The 19,126-nt window shown below is 38.9% G+C and overlaps 1 protein-coding gene across 2 annotated transcripts in view; it reads right to left on the bottom strand.

Annotated features, from left to right (window-relative positions):
• The window catches only part of kdm4b (lysine (K)-specific demethylase 4B), a 576,222-nt gene that overhangs the window by 7,816 nt on the left and 549,280 nt on the right, over window positions 1-19,126 (bottom strand). For both annotated transcript variants that reach the window (XM_063032523.1, XM_063032524.1), the window contains 2 exons: window positions 11,459-11,578; window positions 8,003-8,095 (listed from right to left, as the gene is read on the bottom strand). In XM_063032523.1, the coding sequence (XP_062888593.1) occupies window positions 8,003-8,095; window positions 11,459-11,578 (213 nt within the window). The remainder of the gene's footprint in view (window positions 1-8,002; window positions 8,096-11,458; window positions 11,579-19,126) is intronic.

The raw sequence follows: 19,126 nt of genomic DNA, 5'->3' as shown, positions 1-19,126 counted from the left end.
AAGGATATACACTGTTTCGAAAGGTCAGGCAGGTAGGCAGAGCGGCTGGCATGGCTCTGTTGGTAATAAATGAAATTAAATCATTAGAAAGAGGTGACATAGGGTCGAATGGTGTTGAATCTTTAAGGATACAGCTAAGGAACTGCAAGGGTAAAAGGACTCTGATGGGAGTTATATACAGACCCCAAACAATTGTAAGGATGTGGTCTACAAGTTACAATGGGAGACAGAAAATGCGTGCCAAAAGGGCAATGTTACAATAGTCATGGGGGATTTCAATATGTAAGTAGATTAGGAAAACCAGATTGGTACAGTATTCCAAGAGGGGGATTTTCTAGAATGTCTAGAGTGCTACAAGATGGCTTTTTAGAGCAGCTCGTGGTTGAGCCCATGAGGGGATCAGCTATTCTGGATTGGGTGCTGTGCAATGAACCAAATTGCTAGAGAGCTCAAGGTAAAAGAACTGTTAAGGCTCAAATTCACTCTGAAATTTGAGAAAAAGAAGCTAAAATCAGATATATCAGTATTACAGCGAAGTAAAGGAAATAACAGAAGCTCAAGAGAGGAATTGGTCAGAATTGATTGGAAAAGAACAATCAATCAACTGGCAGTGATGACAGAATAGAAGCAATTCGGGAGGCACAGGACATATACATCTCAAAGAGGAAGAAGTATTCTAAAGGAAAGATGACACAACTGTGGCTAACAAGAGAAGTCAAAGTCAACACAGAAGCCAAAGACACATACAACAGAGCAAAAATTAGTGGGAAGTTAGGGGATGAGAAGTTTTTAAATACCAACAGAAATGGCAACTAAAAAAGTCATTAAGAAGGTAAAGATGGAATTCGAAAGGAAGCCAATAATTATTAAAGATACAAAAAGTTTCTTCAGATATGTGAAGTGTAAATGAGAGGCAAGAATGGATGACAGACCACTGGAAAATTTTGCTGGAGAGGTAGTAAAGGGGAACAGGGAAACAGCAGATGAACTGAGTAAGTATCTTGCTTGAGTCTCACTGTGGAAAACACTGGCAGTATGGTGGAAGCTCCAGGTGTCAGGGGTCATGAAGTATGTGAAGTTACCATTATTAGACAGAAGGTTCTTGGGAAACTGAAAGGTCTGAAGGTAGATAAGTCACATGGACCAGATGGTGTACACCCCAGAGCTCTGAAAGAGGTGTCTGAAGAGATTGTGGAGGCAATAGTAATGACCTTCCAAGAATCACTAGATTCTGGAACAGTTCTAGAAGAATGGAAAATTGCAAATGTCACTCTACTCTTCAAGAAGCGAGAGAGGAAGAAGAAAGGAAATTATAGACCAGTTAGTCTGAACTCAGTAGCTGGGAAGATGTTGGAATCAATTGTTAAGGATATGGTTCCGGTCTACTTGGAGGCACCTGATAAAATAGGCTGTAGTCAGCATGGTTTCCTCAAGGGAAAATCTTACCTCACAAATCTGTTGGAATTCTTTGAAAAAATAACAAGCATGATAGGCAAAGGAGAGTTGGTTGATGTTGTGTACTTAGATTTTCAGGAGGCTTTTGACAAGGTGCCATATGAGACTGCTTAACAAGCTACGAGCCCATGGTACTCCAAGAAAGATTCTAGCATGGATAAAGCAGTGACTGACTGGCAAGAGGAAAAGAGTGGGAATAAAGGGAGCCTTCTTTGGTTAGTTGCCAGCGACTAGTGGTGTTCCTCAGGGTTCTGTGTTGGGACTGATTCTTTTTATTTTATAAGTCAACAATTTGCATGATGGAATTGCTGGCTTTGTTGCAAAGTTTGCAGACGACATGGAGGTAGGTGAGGGGCAGGTAGTTTTGAGGAAATAGGGAGTCTAGAGAAGGGCAGATTAGGAGAATGGGCAAAAAAGTGGCAGGTGGAATACAGTTTTGGGAAGTGTATGGTCATACACTTTGGCAGAAGAAATGAAAGTGTTCACTATTTTTTAAATGGAGAGAAGCTACAAATCCCTGAGGTACAAAGGGATTTGGGAGTCCTCATGCAGGATTCCATAAAGGTTAGTTTGCAGGTTGAGTCTGTGGTGAGGAAAGCAAATGTGATGTTGGCATTCATTTCAAAAGCACTAGAATATAAAAGCAAGGATGTAATGTTGAGACTTTATAAAGCACTGTGAGGCCTCACTTGGAGTATTGTATGTAGCTTTGGGCCCCTTATCTTAGAAAGGATGTGCTGAAATTGGAGAGCACTCAAAGGAGGTTCACAAAATAATTACAGGATTAAACAGCTTGTCATATGAAGTGTGTTTTTTTTGGCTTTGGGCCTGTATTCATTAGAATTTAGAAGAATGAAGAGTGACCTAATTGAAACCTATCGAATGGTGAAAGGCCTTGATAGAGTGGATGTAGAAAGGATGTTCCCTGTGGTGGGAGAATCTAAGACCAGAGGGCACAGCCTCAAAATAGAGGGGCACCCTTTTAGAACAGATATGATGAGCACTTTTTAAAAAAGGAGGGAGAGAGAAACTGGGGAATTATAGACCAGTTAGCCTAACGTCGGTGGTGGGGAAACTGCTGGAGTCAGTATTCAAAGATGTGATAACAGCACATTTGGAAAGCGGTGAAATCATCAGACAAAGTCAGCATGGTTTTGTGAAAGGAAAATCATGTCTGACGAATCTCATAGAATTTTTTGAGGATGTAACTAGTAGAGTGGATAGGGGAGAACCAGTGGATGTGGTATATTTGGATTTTCAAAAGGCTTTTGACAAGGTCCCACACAGGAGATTAGTGTGCAAACTTAAAGCACACGGTATTGGGGGTAAGGTATTGATGTGGATGGAGAATTGGTTAGCAGACAGGAAGCAAAGAGTGTGAATAAACGGGACCTTTTCAGAATGGCAGGCAGTGACTAGTGGGGTACCGCAAGGCTCAGTGCTGGGACCCCAGTTGTTTACAATATATATTAATGACTTGGATGAGGGAATTAAATGCAGCATCTCCAAGTTTGCGGATGACACGAAGCTGGGTGGCAGTGTTAGCTGTGAGGAGGATGCTAAGAGGATGCAGAGTGACTTGGATAGGTTGGGTGAGGGGGCAAATTCATGGCAGATGCAATTTAATGTGGATAAATGTGAAGTTATCCACTTTGGTGGCAAAAATAGGAAAACAGATTATTATCTGAATGGTGGCCGATTAGGAAAAGGGGAGGTGCAACGAGACCTGGGTGTCATCATACACCAGTCATTGAAAGTGGGCATGCAGGTACAGCAGGTGGTGAAAAAGGCGAATGGTATGCTGGCATTTATAGCAAGAGGATTCGAGTACAGGAGCAGGGAGGTACTGCTGCAGTTGTACAAGGCCTTGGTAAGACCACACCTGGAGTATTGTGTGCAGTTTTGGTCCCCTAATCTGAGGAAAGACATCCTTGCCATAGAGGGAGTACAAAGAAGGTTCACCAGATTGATTCCTGGGATGGCAAGACTTTCATATGAAGAAAGACTGGATGTACTGGGCTTGTACTTGTTGGAATTTAGAAGATTGAGGGGGGATCTGATTGAAACGTATAAAATCCTAAAGGGATTGGACAGGCTAGATGCAGGAAGATTGTTCCCGATGTTGGGGAAGTCCAGAACGAGGGGTCACAGTTTGAGGATAAAGGGGAAGCCTTTTAGGACCGAGATTAGGAAAAACTTCTTCACACAGAGAGTGGTGAATCTGTGGAATTCTCTGCCACAGGAAACAGTTGAGGCCAGTTCATTGGCTATATTTAAGAGGGAGTTAGATGTGGCCCTTGTGGCTACGGGGATCAGGGGGTATGGAGGGAAGGCTGGGGCGGGGTTCTGAGTTGGATGATCAGCCATGATCATAATAAATGGCGGTGCAGGCTTGAAGGGCCGAATGGCCTACTCCTTCACCTATTTTCTATGTTTCTATGTTTCTATTTCCTGAGCCAGAGACTAGCGAATCTGAGGAATTCATTGCCACAGGCAGCTGTGGAGGCCAAGTCTTTATGTATATTTAAGGTAGAGGGTGATAGATTCTTGAATGGTCAGGACATGAAGGGATATGGGGAGAAGGCAGGAGAATGGGGCTGAGAGGAAGAATGGATCAACCACGATGAAATGGCAGAGCAGACTCGTTGGGCTAACTGGCCTAATTCTACTCCTATATCTTATGGTCTTACACATCTTTGTTTATTTCAGTAGCGGTTCAACGCTCAGTGAATGGAAGGCTCCAGCACCTTGTTGCCTGAATTCTTAACTAGCAAACTATGTACAATTCTGTACTCTCACCCTAAGAATAAAAATGTTTCTTTTGAGAATATGAATTGAAATGTATGCACACAGTATATATCAGTTCATATTTTAAAAGAAACATTTTTATCCTTAGGGTAAGAGGACAGTTTGCACACTGACAAGCACAAGAGCACCACAGTTAAACTCGGGGAAACACTTTGCATCCTCTTGCTTGCTTTCAGTAATGTGGCCAAGAATATGGGGTTATGAGTTCTCTCCTCATTTTTAATGTGCTGCTCTTCAAAAGTATTTAATTGCTTGTAAAATGCTTTGGGATATACTAAGGTCATGATATGTGCTATTTCAATTATTTCTTCCATAATTCAATGGCACCAGTGGAGATTCCAGTGTTTCCATTAGTGTGTTTAATTAGTTAGAAGTAGGTTTGTGAACAGACATGAAGAATGTTGATGCACAATCAAGCAGGCATTTCCAAAGCTGACAGAGGCGTTTTTTAAGCAACTTGAATACTTAGTTGCTATATGTTAGACTTGGATTGATTGTAATTTTTTAAAGGATTATAATTTCTCATTGTTGCCTTAAAGATTAGGAGTGTGCTTTTTTCCAAATCCAAATCTTACATAGCTATTACAGGAATGCTCTTTACGAAGATGCACAACTTTTCCTGAGTTAAATTTGTTCATGGCAAGAACAAATCCATTTCTATTTCGGATTTTCCATCTGTGTGACAGGAGAATTGTTCTCTCCCCAAACTGTTCATTCACAATCCACCAAATGGCTTGTCATTATCAGGTTTCAAACATATTGATGCTTATTTCATAAAAATGTTAAATACATATTTTTAAACCCTCTCACTCTCTCTTGAATAAGAATTAATACAGATTATTCAAACCAACCCATTCATTCTCCATGAATCAGGATTGGAGATGTTACAAGATGCCAGATCAAACTTTGCAGTTCACTCTCATAAATCCTCTCTTCTAATAGACTGAAATATTTACATTTACTCTTCCCAATAACTATTCAGATTTTTCGATGAGACTGCCAAAGTGCTCAGTATCATCTCCACCAGAGAAAGTTGTTCTTTGAACGTATGAGAACATGTTTATCTAAGCAAGTTTCGTCTTAAACCTACAATCCATCTCTAGGATGGAATGTCTCCTTAAACCTGTAAGGACTTATCTCCGTCACAGCAAGATTAACAAACACTCATTTGAATCAAAACCAGAAAAATGTTGACAAATCTAATTCCTTGCTGCCGAATTTTGTGAATGTATATATTTTGGTTGCAGAAGAGGCAGCCTTCTTGGGTCTCATTTGCTGTGTGCTGGAAGACCCATCTTCTCCCAATTCAATAGGATAGAATTTTATGATGCTTTGTCCTTCAAAAATACTAAATCTTTAAGTTGATTCGATACTACAGTTGTAAACTGTGATATATTCCAATACACACAGCTATTTTGAAACCAAGTGTTTTACACCAAAGATCTGGGTTTATCATTGACTATCAACTTTACCCTAACTTTCTAATTAGTTATCTTGAAAATTCACCTGTAAGATTCAGTTTAATGTAAAGTTATCTGACATTTATCAAACAGTATAATAGATGACAAACCTGAAAATCACAAAGCTCTGTGAAGTACAGTGAGATACATCAGTACAGAGTATTTTTAAAACCAAAATGACCAAGACTATACAGTCTATTTACAAATGAATGAATCATAACTAGAGGGAGCTTCAGTATTTCAGGTAGGGTGAGTAAAGTTTGAAAACTGCCCTGATTTCTCATTCATTCATTCAGACTTCATTATGTCACCACATGCGACTGGTTTCCAATTTTAAGTTTTTGCTGTCTTATGATGGCAGCTTTTAAACTTGGCCATATCTGGAAGAACTCAGAGCCTTGTTTCTGATCACTATTTGCAGTCCTACACTATTCCAGTCTAAGAGAAACTCCATTATGATTGTACTCGAAATAGTGAGGAGAAAACTGTTGCTATTTATGTAAAAGTTAGGGAAAAAAAAGGTTAAATCTCCACATTTTGCTGAATACAACAGCAAACTCCTGATTGTAGCGGTCACTGTTACAAGAGCAAAGCATAAACAATTAGCAGTTTTTGTGTCACACTGATCCTCAGAAGTAATGTCATTTGTGATTAATTAAACCACTGATAAGAGCACGAGAGACTCACTGACCAGGATACCAACTACCAAAGCACATCTGCTTTGCCATTCACAATAAAATAGTTTTTAAGTATTAGACTGCCAAAGTATAAACCATAAAATCCCACAGCCTTCTATCAGCCAAAACTAAAACTCAACACATCACTGGCATCAACCTACCCACCATCAAAGATACATATACAGAAACGTGCCAGAAAAGGACCAGCAACATCATGAAGGATCCCACACACTCTGCTCATGGGCTGTTTATCCCGCTCCCACCAGGGAGAAGGCTATGCAGCATTCACACCAAGACCAGCAGACTCAAAAACAGCTATCTTCCCCAAGCAGTAAAGCTGATTAACACCTCCATCCACTAACTCCACCACTACTTTATTATTTCCCGTCAGCCATCTTGTGTATAGCCTAACATCACTTTATGGACATACAATCAATCTATGTATAGACGAGGGGTGATTGATAAGTTTGTGGCCTAAGGTAGAAGGAGTCAATTTTAGAAAACACTAGCACAATTATTTTTCCTACATTTACACACTTCGTCCAGTAGTCATGGAGCATACGGATCCCTTCTTCATAGAAGTCAGCATCTTGGACCTCCAGAAGTGGTCCACAGCAGGGGTGATTGATAAGTCAGTGGCCTAAAGTAGAAGGAGATGAGGAGAAACTTCAAACTTTCTGCATTTTCACTCGAAGAGTTAACTGAACGTGCATGTAACAAGAGCTGTATAAGTCATCCTTCTACCTTAGGCCACGAACTTATCAATCACCCCTGCAGTGGCCCACCTGGAGGTCCAAGATGCTCTTGTTACATGCACGTGCAGTTCACCTCTTTGAGAGTTGGAAGTTGGAAGAGCAGAAAGTTGGAAGTTAATAACTCATCTCCTTTTACCTTAGGCCACGAACTTATCAATTATCCCCGCTGTGGACCACTTCTACAAAGAAGGGATCCATATGTTCCACGACCGCTGGACTACATGTATACATGTAGGAGGGGACTATGTTGAAAAATAAAATGTGCTAGGTTTTCTATATTTGACTCCTTCTACCTTAGGCCACAAACTTATCAATCATCTCTCATAGCTATCTTATGTATTTATATTTATTGTGTTATTATTATTGTGCTGTTTACTTTTGTGTGCAGGAAATGCATTAAACAATCTTGAATCTTTACCATTGCAAAAAGTGAACGAACTTGTGACCATGACTTTTTGTGACTTTGTTTCCTCCAGTCTACAGTTTTGTGCAGAATGCATGAGTCAGATGCACAGTGATCTTTATAAAACAATCCCATTCCCAAATCAGGTTCTTCATTCCAGGCTGACACTTCAAAACTGTGGCGAAGGGATTTGGAGATGCCATGACTCAGTATTGTAGCATTCTTGCCAGAGTCAGAAGATTGTGGGTTTATTTGTGAGCTAGTTGAGTGTCCCATGATCAGAACTAGTATCCCTTTTTAAAGCAATGCAGTGGTAAAAACATGAGCCTGCTGCAGTTTGAACTTGACACTGTAGCTTCCTCCATACTTTATAGAACTTAACACAGGCACAAAAACATATAACAACTTGCAGAGCAATCTGATATAAGAGGTTTTAGGACTTACTAGCTGTGCTTTAACACGCTTGGGTAGCTCCTCATCCAGTGTGAAAATGTCTTCTCGCTTCAAGGTCAGCTGAGAGCCTCCTTCAAACTCCACCTAAATCACAAGTACCCAATTAGACACACGACCAATTACCTACAATGAGTGTTAAATTTCAAAGACCTCTCTCTCTCTCTCTCATTCACTGTAATTTCCTCAAGTTCTACAACTCATCGTGACCTCTACCTTCTTTGCACCTTCAGGAGCTGTGGCTCAGTATCATGTTCTCGAATCCCCTTGAAAACCCCCTCGCTCCAAACCCCGTTCAAGATGGGTATTAAATCCTTAATCATTTGGTCAAGGTTTATGTCATTTGTTTCAATGCATCAATGTAGTTAATTTTGTTGTTAAAACCGCACTGGTGAAACACTCCAGGACACTTTACATTAAAGGTGCTGTACAAATGCAAGTGCCATTGTTGTTGGTTCAAAGGCTGACAGTAGATGGCAGCAGGTTACTAGGTAATTATTTAGTTATTTCTGCATACACTGAAGAAAACTAGTAATGAAGTACAGAACTATTGTCATTTTCTTCTGGAGAAAAGAATTTTATTTCAGCCAAAAACAACATATCATCTCATAATTTACGTCTTTTCTGTTCTGAGCCTCACTTTTGTCATTTGAGAATTGCACATTTCTGATACAGAGGCTTTGTTTCCTCATTCTTATGAATAAACTTACTTCACACTACTGATAAAAATTTCACTATTCTATCTACACGAACGTCCCTTGCCTGTGCCACATTCTGAATTATTGCCTTGTACTTTTTTTTCCCCTAGAGAGGGAGAATGAGTTAGATAGAATAATTGTAAAGAATAATTGCAGGCTGCCCCAGCGCATCCTTAGGCTGTGTTGATTGTTAACACGATGCATTTAACTGTACGTTTCAATGTATGTGTGATAAATAAATGAATCTGAAACTGAAATGTGTTGAAATCAAGACCCACGGCACAATTGTTCTAATTTATTCTTTCTTGGGGTTGGGATCATCAAGCTCAATCTCTTTGTCTTCCTCTTGGAAGCTAGAGGACTTTAAAAACTACTAAGGATAGAATATTTTCTAGTCTCATGCAGTAATATGTTTGTTATAAAGCCACTTAAAAACAATCATTGTTAGCAACACAAAACCTCAGCTCCTTGAGCTTGTATTGTCACTCATTTTGATGCTGGTTGATAATACAGTACTTTAACCCCATTTACTAAACTCGCTTCTGCTATTTCTCAACCTTCAGTACTATGCCTAGCAAAAAACAATGCACCTTGGTTTTAAAATTTTACATTAACCAAGCTAGAACAAATTTTGTGGGGAAGTAAACCCCTACTTTCACTTTCTTTGGCATTAAGAAATGATTTTCTCATTGCTTTCAAAAGGTACACTGCACAAAAGGTAAGATGACATCTCCTTGCTCTTGAGACTCCCTCAATCAGGTGATCCTTCAACAACTGAAGGATAGACAGGTGTTTCTGCATCCAAGACACAATTCCAGAATGGTACGTTACCTCTCTGGTGACAGGGTTAGGGATATCATTGAATGGGTACACAGCATCTTGAATGAAGGGATTGAAGAACAAGAAGTTGTGGTTTACCAACAAAATTAGGGGTGAAGATAAATTTTAGGGATCAAGGAAAATCTAACGGTTATTGCGCAATTGTTCCAACTCGGCAAACAAAGCTGAGAACTTATTATTCCAGGGTATTCAATAGCTTAGGAGATGAGGCAAAAAGAAAGCAGTACTCTTAATATCAATACAATAGTTAGAATCTTGGCTCAGTATACTAAAGTTGAGAATAACTAGAATGGGAGTAAGCAGCACAGGGTACAGAAAAGATTGAAGGGAGTTGCTTACAGCCACCAAATGCAGTTGTAATACAGGGTACAATATAAATAAGGAAATTAGATTTACCATTTAACTAGGGTAATACAGTAATCAGTAGGGACATTCATTTGCATAAGGACCAGGGAAATCAAATTACTACGAACAGACTGCAGACAAATTCCTATAAAGTGTACGAGAAGGACTTTTAGATCAGTATGTTAAGGTGATTAAACTGATAAGGAAACAGGCTGTTTTATAATAGTACCCTGCAATAAGAAGGGGTTAATAACCTTGCAAAGAAGTCCCTCGGAAACATGAGAGAATTTTACAATGTTCAAAGGTGATGCAGCTCAATTTGAAAACAGGATTTTCAATGTAAACAAAGGAAACAATAAGGTAGGAGGTACATTAGCTACGCTAGACTGGAAAACTACATTAAGGAGTATGACAGCAGACAGCCAATGGCTGCCAGTTAAAGAAATAAAACATGATTTGCAGTAAATATCCAGAATGACATGGCATGTGAAGTGCAATGGGGTCATCCATTTTGGCAGAAAAGAAAGTTGTTGGGTGTTTTTAAAATAGTGAGAGATTGGGGCACGCCGCTATTCAAATGGAAGTGAGAGCTTTCATATGGAAGTTACTTAAAGGTAATGTGCAGACAATTAAAATGGCAAGTTCTATGTTGGTCTTCTTTACAACAGGACTTGAGTATGTGAGTAAGGGTGTCTGATGACAATTATATAGGATTCTGAGTATTGTATACAATTTTGGTTTCCTTACCTAAACAAGATACACTTACTAAAGGAGATTCATTGAACTGTCATGTGCAAGAGATTGAAAAAGGCTAGGCTTCTTTTCTCTGAGTTTAGAAGAACGTGCAGTGATTTCATTCTATCATACAAATTTCTCAGAGACATTAACAGATTAGATGCTGGGAGGATGCTTCCCGGGCAAGGATCATAGAATCAAAAACTGAATTGAAATGAGGTGAAATTTTTTCATTCAGAGGATGGTGATTTTTTTGGGTTTTGTATCTTGGAAGTCATTCAAGGCAGAAGTCTACAAATTTCTACATAGTAAAGATTTCAATGAAAATCGGATGCAGAAGTGCTGAGGCAGAAAAATTAGCCAAGTTTTTTGTTTGAGTGTCAGAGCAGCTCAAGATACCCAAATGGTCTAAATGGGCTACTAGTTCTTGTGTATCAACACTGCCCTTTACCCTTCTCTGCTTCAGAAAGGCATTGTGAGCTCTAACATTCATCTCTGAGTCACAGATAGTAGCCGAATGTATAGAATACTTTGGGAAGAAAAATGTTCACAAGGAATGGAAAACAGTACAGAAGAAGCAGAACAGGTTCTGAAACCAGTCAACTAAAGTGATTGGACTCAAACTTTAGAAAACTGAAGCTGAAAGAAGAATTTAAACCAAATGAGCCCATGTGGATCTCCAATAGTCTTCTAGATGCCTAATGAGAAAGTGTTTCATGGTTCAAGAACAATGTAGAGTAAACGAATATTTGTGCAAAATCCAGGTAATGTACATTCATGGCACAAGTGCTGCATGAGTTGTTCAGAAAGGAACACATGACCTTAAGCTTACCTGATAGTTGTATCTGACCTGGGAACCAACGAACTTTGCACTGTATACCCGGTTGTCAGTCCATCGCACTTGAATGACCTCACCTTCAGTGGGTGAACCACGCTGTATACAGTCCCTGCTCTGTAAAAATAGCATACAAGTGTATAGGAGCGGGTGGTTGCAGCAGCATCTGAACAGATCATTCTTAACGTTAGGCTACTTCTCTGGAATTCAATTTAAAACAAGTGACAACAACTGGACCAGTTTCACAATGTGCACCTTTTCCTGAAATTTGAATTTTAGAAACTCAATTAAAATCAATAAACACTTAATGAAAACTGACAATCTGCATCAGAAAATTCAAAGGCAAGACTGGCACTGGATCTGTACTCGCAGCATGTGAATTATTTCTACATCCTGCAATTACCTGCTTGCTTGGATCCACTGCAATTGCAAGAAAGCAAGTGCTGTGAAGGAGAAAACTTATGTCATGTACTTTCGAAAGAACTTGACAGACTCCTCGCTTAGGTAAGCATATTGATGGAATTCAGTTGCACAGAAAGAAGCTGGAATTTTTTCATAGAACAGAAGATTCAGATTCAAGATAACTAGCAAAATAAACTTAGAAGTATTTTTCATAATCTGCAATATAGGGTGGTGGATGTTAATTCAATGATAACTTCCCCAAAGATAATGAATAAATATTTGAAATATTAAAACAGATAGTCAGTATCTGTAGGTGCTTGAATAAGACTGATGTGATCAATGTTCCTGTGGAATGCAAGTTTGTGGGTTAAATAATGGGAAATAAAAATACAGTAGATGAATTAAACAGGTACTTTAAGTCTATGCTATAGAGGATACAAGCAATGTCTTGGAAACAGCTGTAAATCAGGAGTTAGAAGAATGGGAGGAACAGGGCTAAACTGCAATCATCAGGGCATTGGTACAAAGCAAAATGTAGAACTTGGCAGCCCACTAATATCTGAATCTTGATGGGCTTCAACCTAGGGTCATGAGATAATAGCTGGCAACGTTCCCTCTAATTTTTCTTTTTCAGCTGTGTGGACGAACTATTGCTCTGATTTTTATACAGCCTGAAAAATGCACAGCTCTTTAAATTTTTTTGTAATTATGCATATTATGAATATTTCGAATGAAAATTTAAATAGCACATACTTTTGATTTTGTTTATTAATTGAAGGATGTAATGAAATACAGTACAAAGATAACCTTTCGCATTTCATAAACTTTTTCTACCTGCGTCCAATTCCTGTTGAGTGGCAACAAAGGTTATATGTGCGGGAACATTTCCGTTACTGTGTGGTTGTGCAGCTTAGAGGAAACAGTGGTAGTTAGTGAGAGAGTTAACATATTGGGTTTAAATTTCCAAAATTCCCTAGTTTTTGGGAACATTCCTTTTGATGGAAAAATCACAGCAGTAATTATTTATTCAGAAAAGAGAGGGAGACAGAACAACTGAAAATAAGGGCATTTAGCTTAACATTCATCACTGAGAAATAACATTATTATAATAAGTTATTATTAATGATGTTATTGGAAGGTAATCTGACAAAGTCAACATGATTTTGCGAATGAAGGCATGTTTAACCAGATTAGGAGGATTATTTAATGAAATATTGCATGGTATGAATTAAAGGAAACCGTGGATTATGCTTAAGATTTCCAAAACATACACGTTAAGTTTCTGCATCAAATGCTGCTATGGAAGCTATTGGTCTGGATAGAAAATTGACTGACTAACAACATAGAGAGTAGATATAAATGGGCTCTCTCTAGTTGGCAAAACGTACTAAGTTACATGGCACACAGCCTGATGCTGGGGCCACGATACTTAAGAAAAAATTGGCCTGGATGAAGACCCTAGAGGTATGGTTGCTTATCTGTCTGATGACACAAAAGATAGATCAGAAAGCAAATTGTAAAGAAAACATAAAGAACTCCCAATAGATACTGTTGAAAAAAAATAATTGGCGAAGATGTGACAAGAGTATAATGCAGAAAGATGTGAAATTGACTGGAAAATTTAAAAAAGAACACATCTAAATTTTGAGAGTTCACAGAGCTCTAAGACTGCAGCAATTCGCAGGGTATTTTAGTGTCTGTGCAAGCTTCTCAAAAGGCTAGCATGCAGGCAATTAGGAAAGATAGTAAAAGAATGTTGTTAGTTATTGCTGGAGTAACTGAATGCAAAAATAGCAAGGTTATGCTTCAATTGTAATGGGCTTTGGTGAAACTGCAGCACTGTATTGAACTTCTTATGTAAGGAAGAATGTTAATGCGTCGGAAGCAGTTCAGATAAAGCTTGAAAGATGAGTATCTGGAATGGGTGGGTTATCTCCTGAGGAAAGATTTTGATCTGCACGAGTTTAGAAAACTGAGGGGTTTTAATTAAAACATACACCATCCTGAGGTGGTCAAAACAGGGTGGACGTGGAAAGTGATTTCTACAAATGGTGCCAAAATGTTTCTCTCTCAGGGTTGAGTGTATTTGGACTGATGGTAAGTCTCTGAAAGTTGAGATGGAGTCAGTGAGCCAACTGGTCACCTGCATCGTAAGAAAATGTGAGAATATGGATCTTGTCAATTACAATGCAGGAAAACCTATAGTTTAGAGGAAAATGACAAATTAAAAGCTCTTATACAGAAAGTGGTATTGTTGCATATGATGTGATATGAAATCTGGGAGAATGTAATGGTGTCCTTACTGGTATCAAAGCAGGAGAAAGTGTAATTAAAATAACTGTGGAAGTCAGTGAGATTGCAGTTTTGATTACCAGACCTTCGCTGAAATAGAGAGAGAGAGAGAGAGAAAGGTCAGTTTGAACATTGTTTGCACAATATTCAATATCTTTCCTGATTCCTCAGATAATGAAGCAATCCATTTTGAAGCTTTTACAAAACCAGAGAATATTCAGGCCTGACTGACAGAAATATTCATGTGACACAAATGCCAAGCAATGAGGGTATCCAGTGAGAGAAAATCTAGCTATCACTCGTTGGCATTCAGTGGCATTTCTATTGATGAACCCACTCACTACCAATGTCCTAGGAGTTACCATTGACCAGAAATTCAACTAGAGAAGCCATATACCAGGGTCAAGAACAGTTACTACCTGTTAACCATCAGGCTCTTGAACTAAAGGGGGTAACAAAACTCATTCTATTTCTGGTGTTCCCACAACTGTTGATCTCACTTTATGGACTCTATCTTGTTACTTCATACTTGTTATTTATTGGTACTTATTTATACTTGCATTTGCACAGTTTGTTGTTCATTGACTGTTTATGGTTACTGTTCTGTAGGTTTGCTAAATATGTCCACAGGAAAAAGAATCTAGGAGTTGTATGTGATGACATGCATGTACTCTGATAATAAATTTTACTTTGAACTTTGAATATACATAACTACAAGAAAAGGTCAGAGCTAGAAATCTTACAAAGAGTAATTTGCCTCCTAACTCTCCAAAGCCTGTCCACCATGGTTCAAGTAAGGAGTGTGATGGACACTCTCCACTTGTCTGGACGACAAGCTTTACAATACTCATAAGTTTGACACCATTCAGGACATAGCAACACATTTGAAAGGCAACCCATCTACGTTCATTCAATCATTCCACCATCGACACACGGTAGCAGCAGTTTGTACCATCTGCAGGCTCCACTGCAATAACTCATCAAGACTCCTTGGATAGCACCTTCCAAACCCACCCTATCGGACAAATGCAGCAAAAGCCTGGGAATACTAACACTTAGAAGTTGCCGTCCAGGCCATACACCACATTGTGTAAATTTATCACCTGTTCCTTTGCCACCACTCAGTCAAATTCCTGAAACTCTCTCCCTATCAGCATTGTAGATATACTCACATCTGAAGGGCTACAACTGTTCCAAGAAGGCAGCTCATCACCACCTTCTCAAAGGCGATTAGGGATGGGTACTTAAATGCTGGCTCAGTCTATTAAACCAACAGCCCTTAACAAATGCAGCAAAGAAAGGAGGAATGGAAATTAACGTGTAAGAATGGAAAGTGAGAAGGATGGCAAGTCTGTGGGGATTTTTGTGTTCTTTCCCACCATGTGGATAAACACAGAAGATTCTGTAGATACTGAAAATACAACCACACACAAAATGCTGGAGGAACTCAGCAGGTCAGGCAACATCTATGGACATTTTGGGCTGAGACCCTTCATCAGGGCATGATACTTGCATTAATGTGCAATTAGTAACCTTAAATTAGTTGAAGATATGTTACCAGAACCTAATCATAAGGTTGTTAAAATCCTTGTTGGTAATCATCATCATCATCAGGTGCCGTGCCCATTTTGAGCTTTGACTGCCATGGTCCACACACTCCTGTTTCAGGTCAAGTGGATCATTTCATTGGTATTCATTTCCAGTACTATGGATGTTGTCTCCATCATCATTTGTCTTTGTCTTCCTCTTGCTTTCTTCCCTTCAATCTTTCCCATAATTACTGTGCACTCTAACTCCTCTTTCCTAATCACATGTCCCATGAAGTTACGTTGCCTTTTCATGATCTCATACATTATTTCTCTTTTTGTGTTTGCTCTGTTCATGACATCCTTGTTAGATATTTGTTTCGTCCATGATATTCTTTGCATCCTCCTCAAAAACTACATCTCCGCTGCTTCATAAACACAAGGAATTCTGCAGATGCTGGAAATTCAAGCAACACACAATAAAGTTGCTGGTGAACGCAGCAGGCCAGGCAGCATCTCTAGGAAGAGGTACAGTCGACGTTTCGGGCCGAGACCCTTCGTCAGGACTAACTGAAGGACAGCAATTCGTTATCTCATGTTATTAGCATTGTCCAACATTCTGAGCCATATAACATAACTGGATAAACGTAACATTTCAGTATTCTAAGGCGGGTTGTCCTATGTACCATAAGGCATAGGAGCAGAATTAGGCTATCTGGCCCTTCGAGTCTGCTCTGCCATTCAATCAATTTTATCTAAAGTGTTGGCTCGCAGACTTGAAAATATTGTATCTTCTATAGTTTTGGATGATCAGACAGGATTTATTAAAAATTGATATTCCCATTTTAATATACGGCATTTGTTCAATGTTACGTACTCTCCGTCTAAGGAAATATTCGAATGTGGGATATCTTTGGATACAGAGAAGGCTTTCGACAGAGTTGAATGAAACTTTCTATTTACATCCTTAGAAAAATTTAATTTTGGACCTAATTTTGTTCATTGGATTAAATTACTTTATTTATCTCCCTCTGCTCGGGTTCTTACTAATTTTCAGAATTCTAAACTCCAACGTGGAACTAGACAAGATTGTCCTTTGCTTTTTGATTTGGTATTGGAACCCTTAGCAATTGCTTTTTGAGAGTCTAAAGGGATCACTGGTATTTTAAGGAGAGGTACTATTCATAAAGTGCCGCTCTATGCTGATAGCTTATTGCTTTTTATATCTAATGTTACAACCTCCTTACCATTTGTGTTCCATTTACTGACTAATTTTAGTCAGCTCTCAGGATATAAATTAAATTTACAGATGAGTGACCTGTTTCCTTTAATCAATTTAATACCTATTGATATTAACCTTCCTTTTAAAATATTAAGAAAACAATTTACGTATTTAGGAGTAACAATTACTAAGAATTATAAAGATTTATTTAAGGAAAATTTTCTAAGTTTATTGAATTATGTCATAAAAAACACTTTCTAATTGGTTGCTTCTCTCTTTATCACTGATTGGCCGAATCAATTCTATTAGAATGAATATCTTACCTAAATTTATATACCTTTTTCAAGCTGTGCCTGTTTTTATTCATAAATCTTTTTTTGACTCTTTGGATTCAGTTCTTTCTTCCTATACACCCTATCCCCGTTATATGCGTCTTCAGACAATGCAGATTCACAGTTATGCAAGGAACCTATTTCTACCAACGTCTTCTTATATGCATCCAAAACTCACAGTTATGCGAGGAGCACTGCTTTCCCACCAATACAAGTCACGTGCGTGCACCTCACTGCTGGGATGAGAAACACCGCTTTCCCGCCAATACAAGTAAAGTGCGCGCGCCTCACAATCTCACTCCCACCAGTTTCACATTGGTTTTGGCAAGGTGTGGATGCGCGATCTTGCGCTCTTAATTTTTTTGTTGGTTTTACCTGCGGTGCAGTGATTTTGTGCTTGAAATACTTAACTATGCCTCCTAAGCATCCGATGTCATGTCCTGGGCCATCAGCCGAGCGGCAGAGAACCACTTTAACACTTGGAAAAAAATTTGGAATTTATAAATAGCGTGGCATCAGCTGAAGGTAACCCAGCTCTGGGATGCTACTGCTGGGAACAGAATCTTGCCTTTAAAGTTCTTTTGTTGCTTGACAATGTGCCAGCCCATCCTAAACATTTGGACAGCATTCATCCTAACATAACAGTGCGTTTCCTGCCGCCTAACACAACATCGCTGACTCAACCACTCGACCAAGGTGTAATCCACATTCAAGGCATACGTTTTTTTTAAACGGCAAACTACCTCTCAGATGCTGCAAGCAACAGACGATTTTGAAAATCCCGTGAGTTTACCAATGGTGAAGGAACGGCGGACGTCGGAACACTTGGCATAAATGGCGATGGACATGGACCCAAGTTTAGAACGAAGTCAGTATTTCAGTCGTTCCCTGCCATCAACCCTTCTTCCCTACAAGCAAATTTATGCTGAAAAACAAAATGCTGCCAAGCAAACAATCCTCACTACTTTCTTCAAATCGGTGTCGTCATCTGCTGCCAGCAGTCCTAAGAGTTCTGTGAGTCTTCCTTCACCCCTTGCTGTGCTTGATATGATCCTGACGACCACAACCATCCACCTTATCCGTGTAAAGCTGCCCGACATCACAACCATCACCATCTCCCCGAGCGAACACACCTGCCTCTGTTGGTGAGTACTGTACACCCTCAGATGTTAACTTTCTATGATTTATTACATTGAATATTACCTTAAATTGATGAAATATAATACAAATGTTGTCTTGTGGTACAGCTTTTGTGTCGTATTGGTATGAAAATGTGAATAAATTACAGATAAAGCCCTCTGGAACGCATCCCTATTTTCTCTATCTAAATAATTATTCATATTATGCAATTTCACATTATGCGTCAACTTCGAGGAACGTATCCCCCGCGTATAACGAGGATAGGGTGTATATGGAAGAATAAAAAACCTCATATAAATAAAGCTCACCTTCAAAAAACCAAACAGAATGGAGGATTTGCCTTACCCATTTAGGTTATATAATTGGGCAGTTAATATACGTAATATTACATTCTGGATATATTACATTAACCATGAGAATTGCCCTATATGGGTTTCTTAGAAAGTCAACTCTGTTATAAAATTTTCCATGATTGCTTTACTTGGATCCTCACTTACTTTATCTTTAAATAAACTAATTGATAATGTAGTGGTTAAGCATATATTGAGGATTTGGTTACAGTTTAGAAAACATTTTGGTTTATTGAGATTCTCCCTCTCAAGTCCCATATTTTCTAATTGTTTTTCAAACCATGTTTAATTGACTCATCTTTTAAAGAATGCGATAGATTGGGTATTAAACGGTCAGGATTTGTTTGATGGAGGGAATCTCTCTTCTTTTGTGCAACTTTCAACAAAATTTAACCTTTCCA

This window comes from Mobula hypostoma, chromosome 24, assembly GCF_963921235.1.
Source record: "Mobula hypostoma chromosome 24, sMobHyp1.1, whole genome shotgun sequence".
Lineage (NCBI taxonomy): Eukaryota > Metazoa > Chordata > Chondrichthyes > Myliobatiformes > Myliobatidae > Mobula > Mobula hypostoma.
The sequence above is the reverse complement of the archived record's forward strand: the minus strand, read 5'-3'. Positions and strand labels throughout refer to the sequence as shown.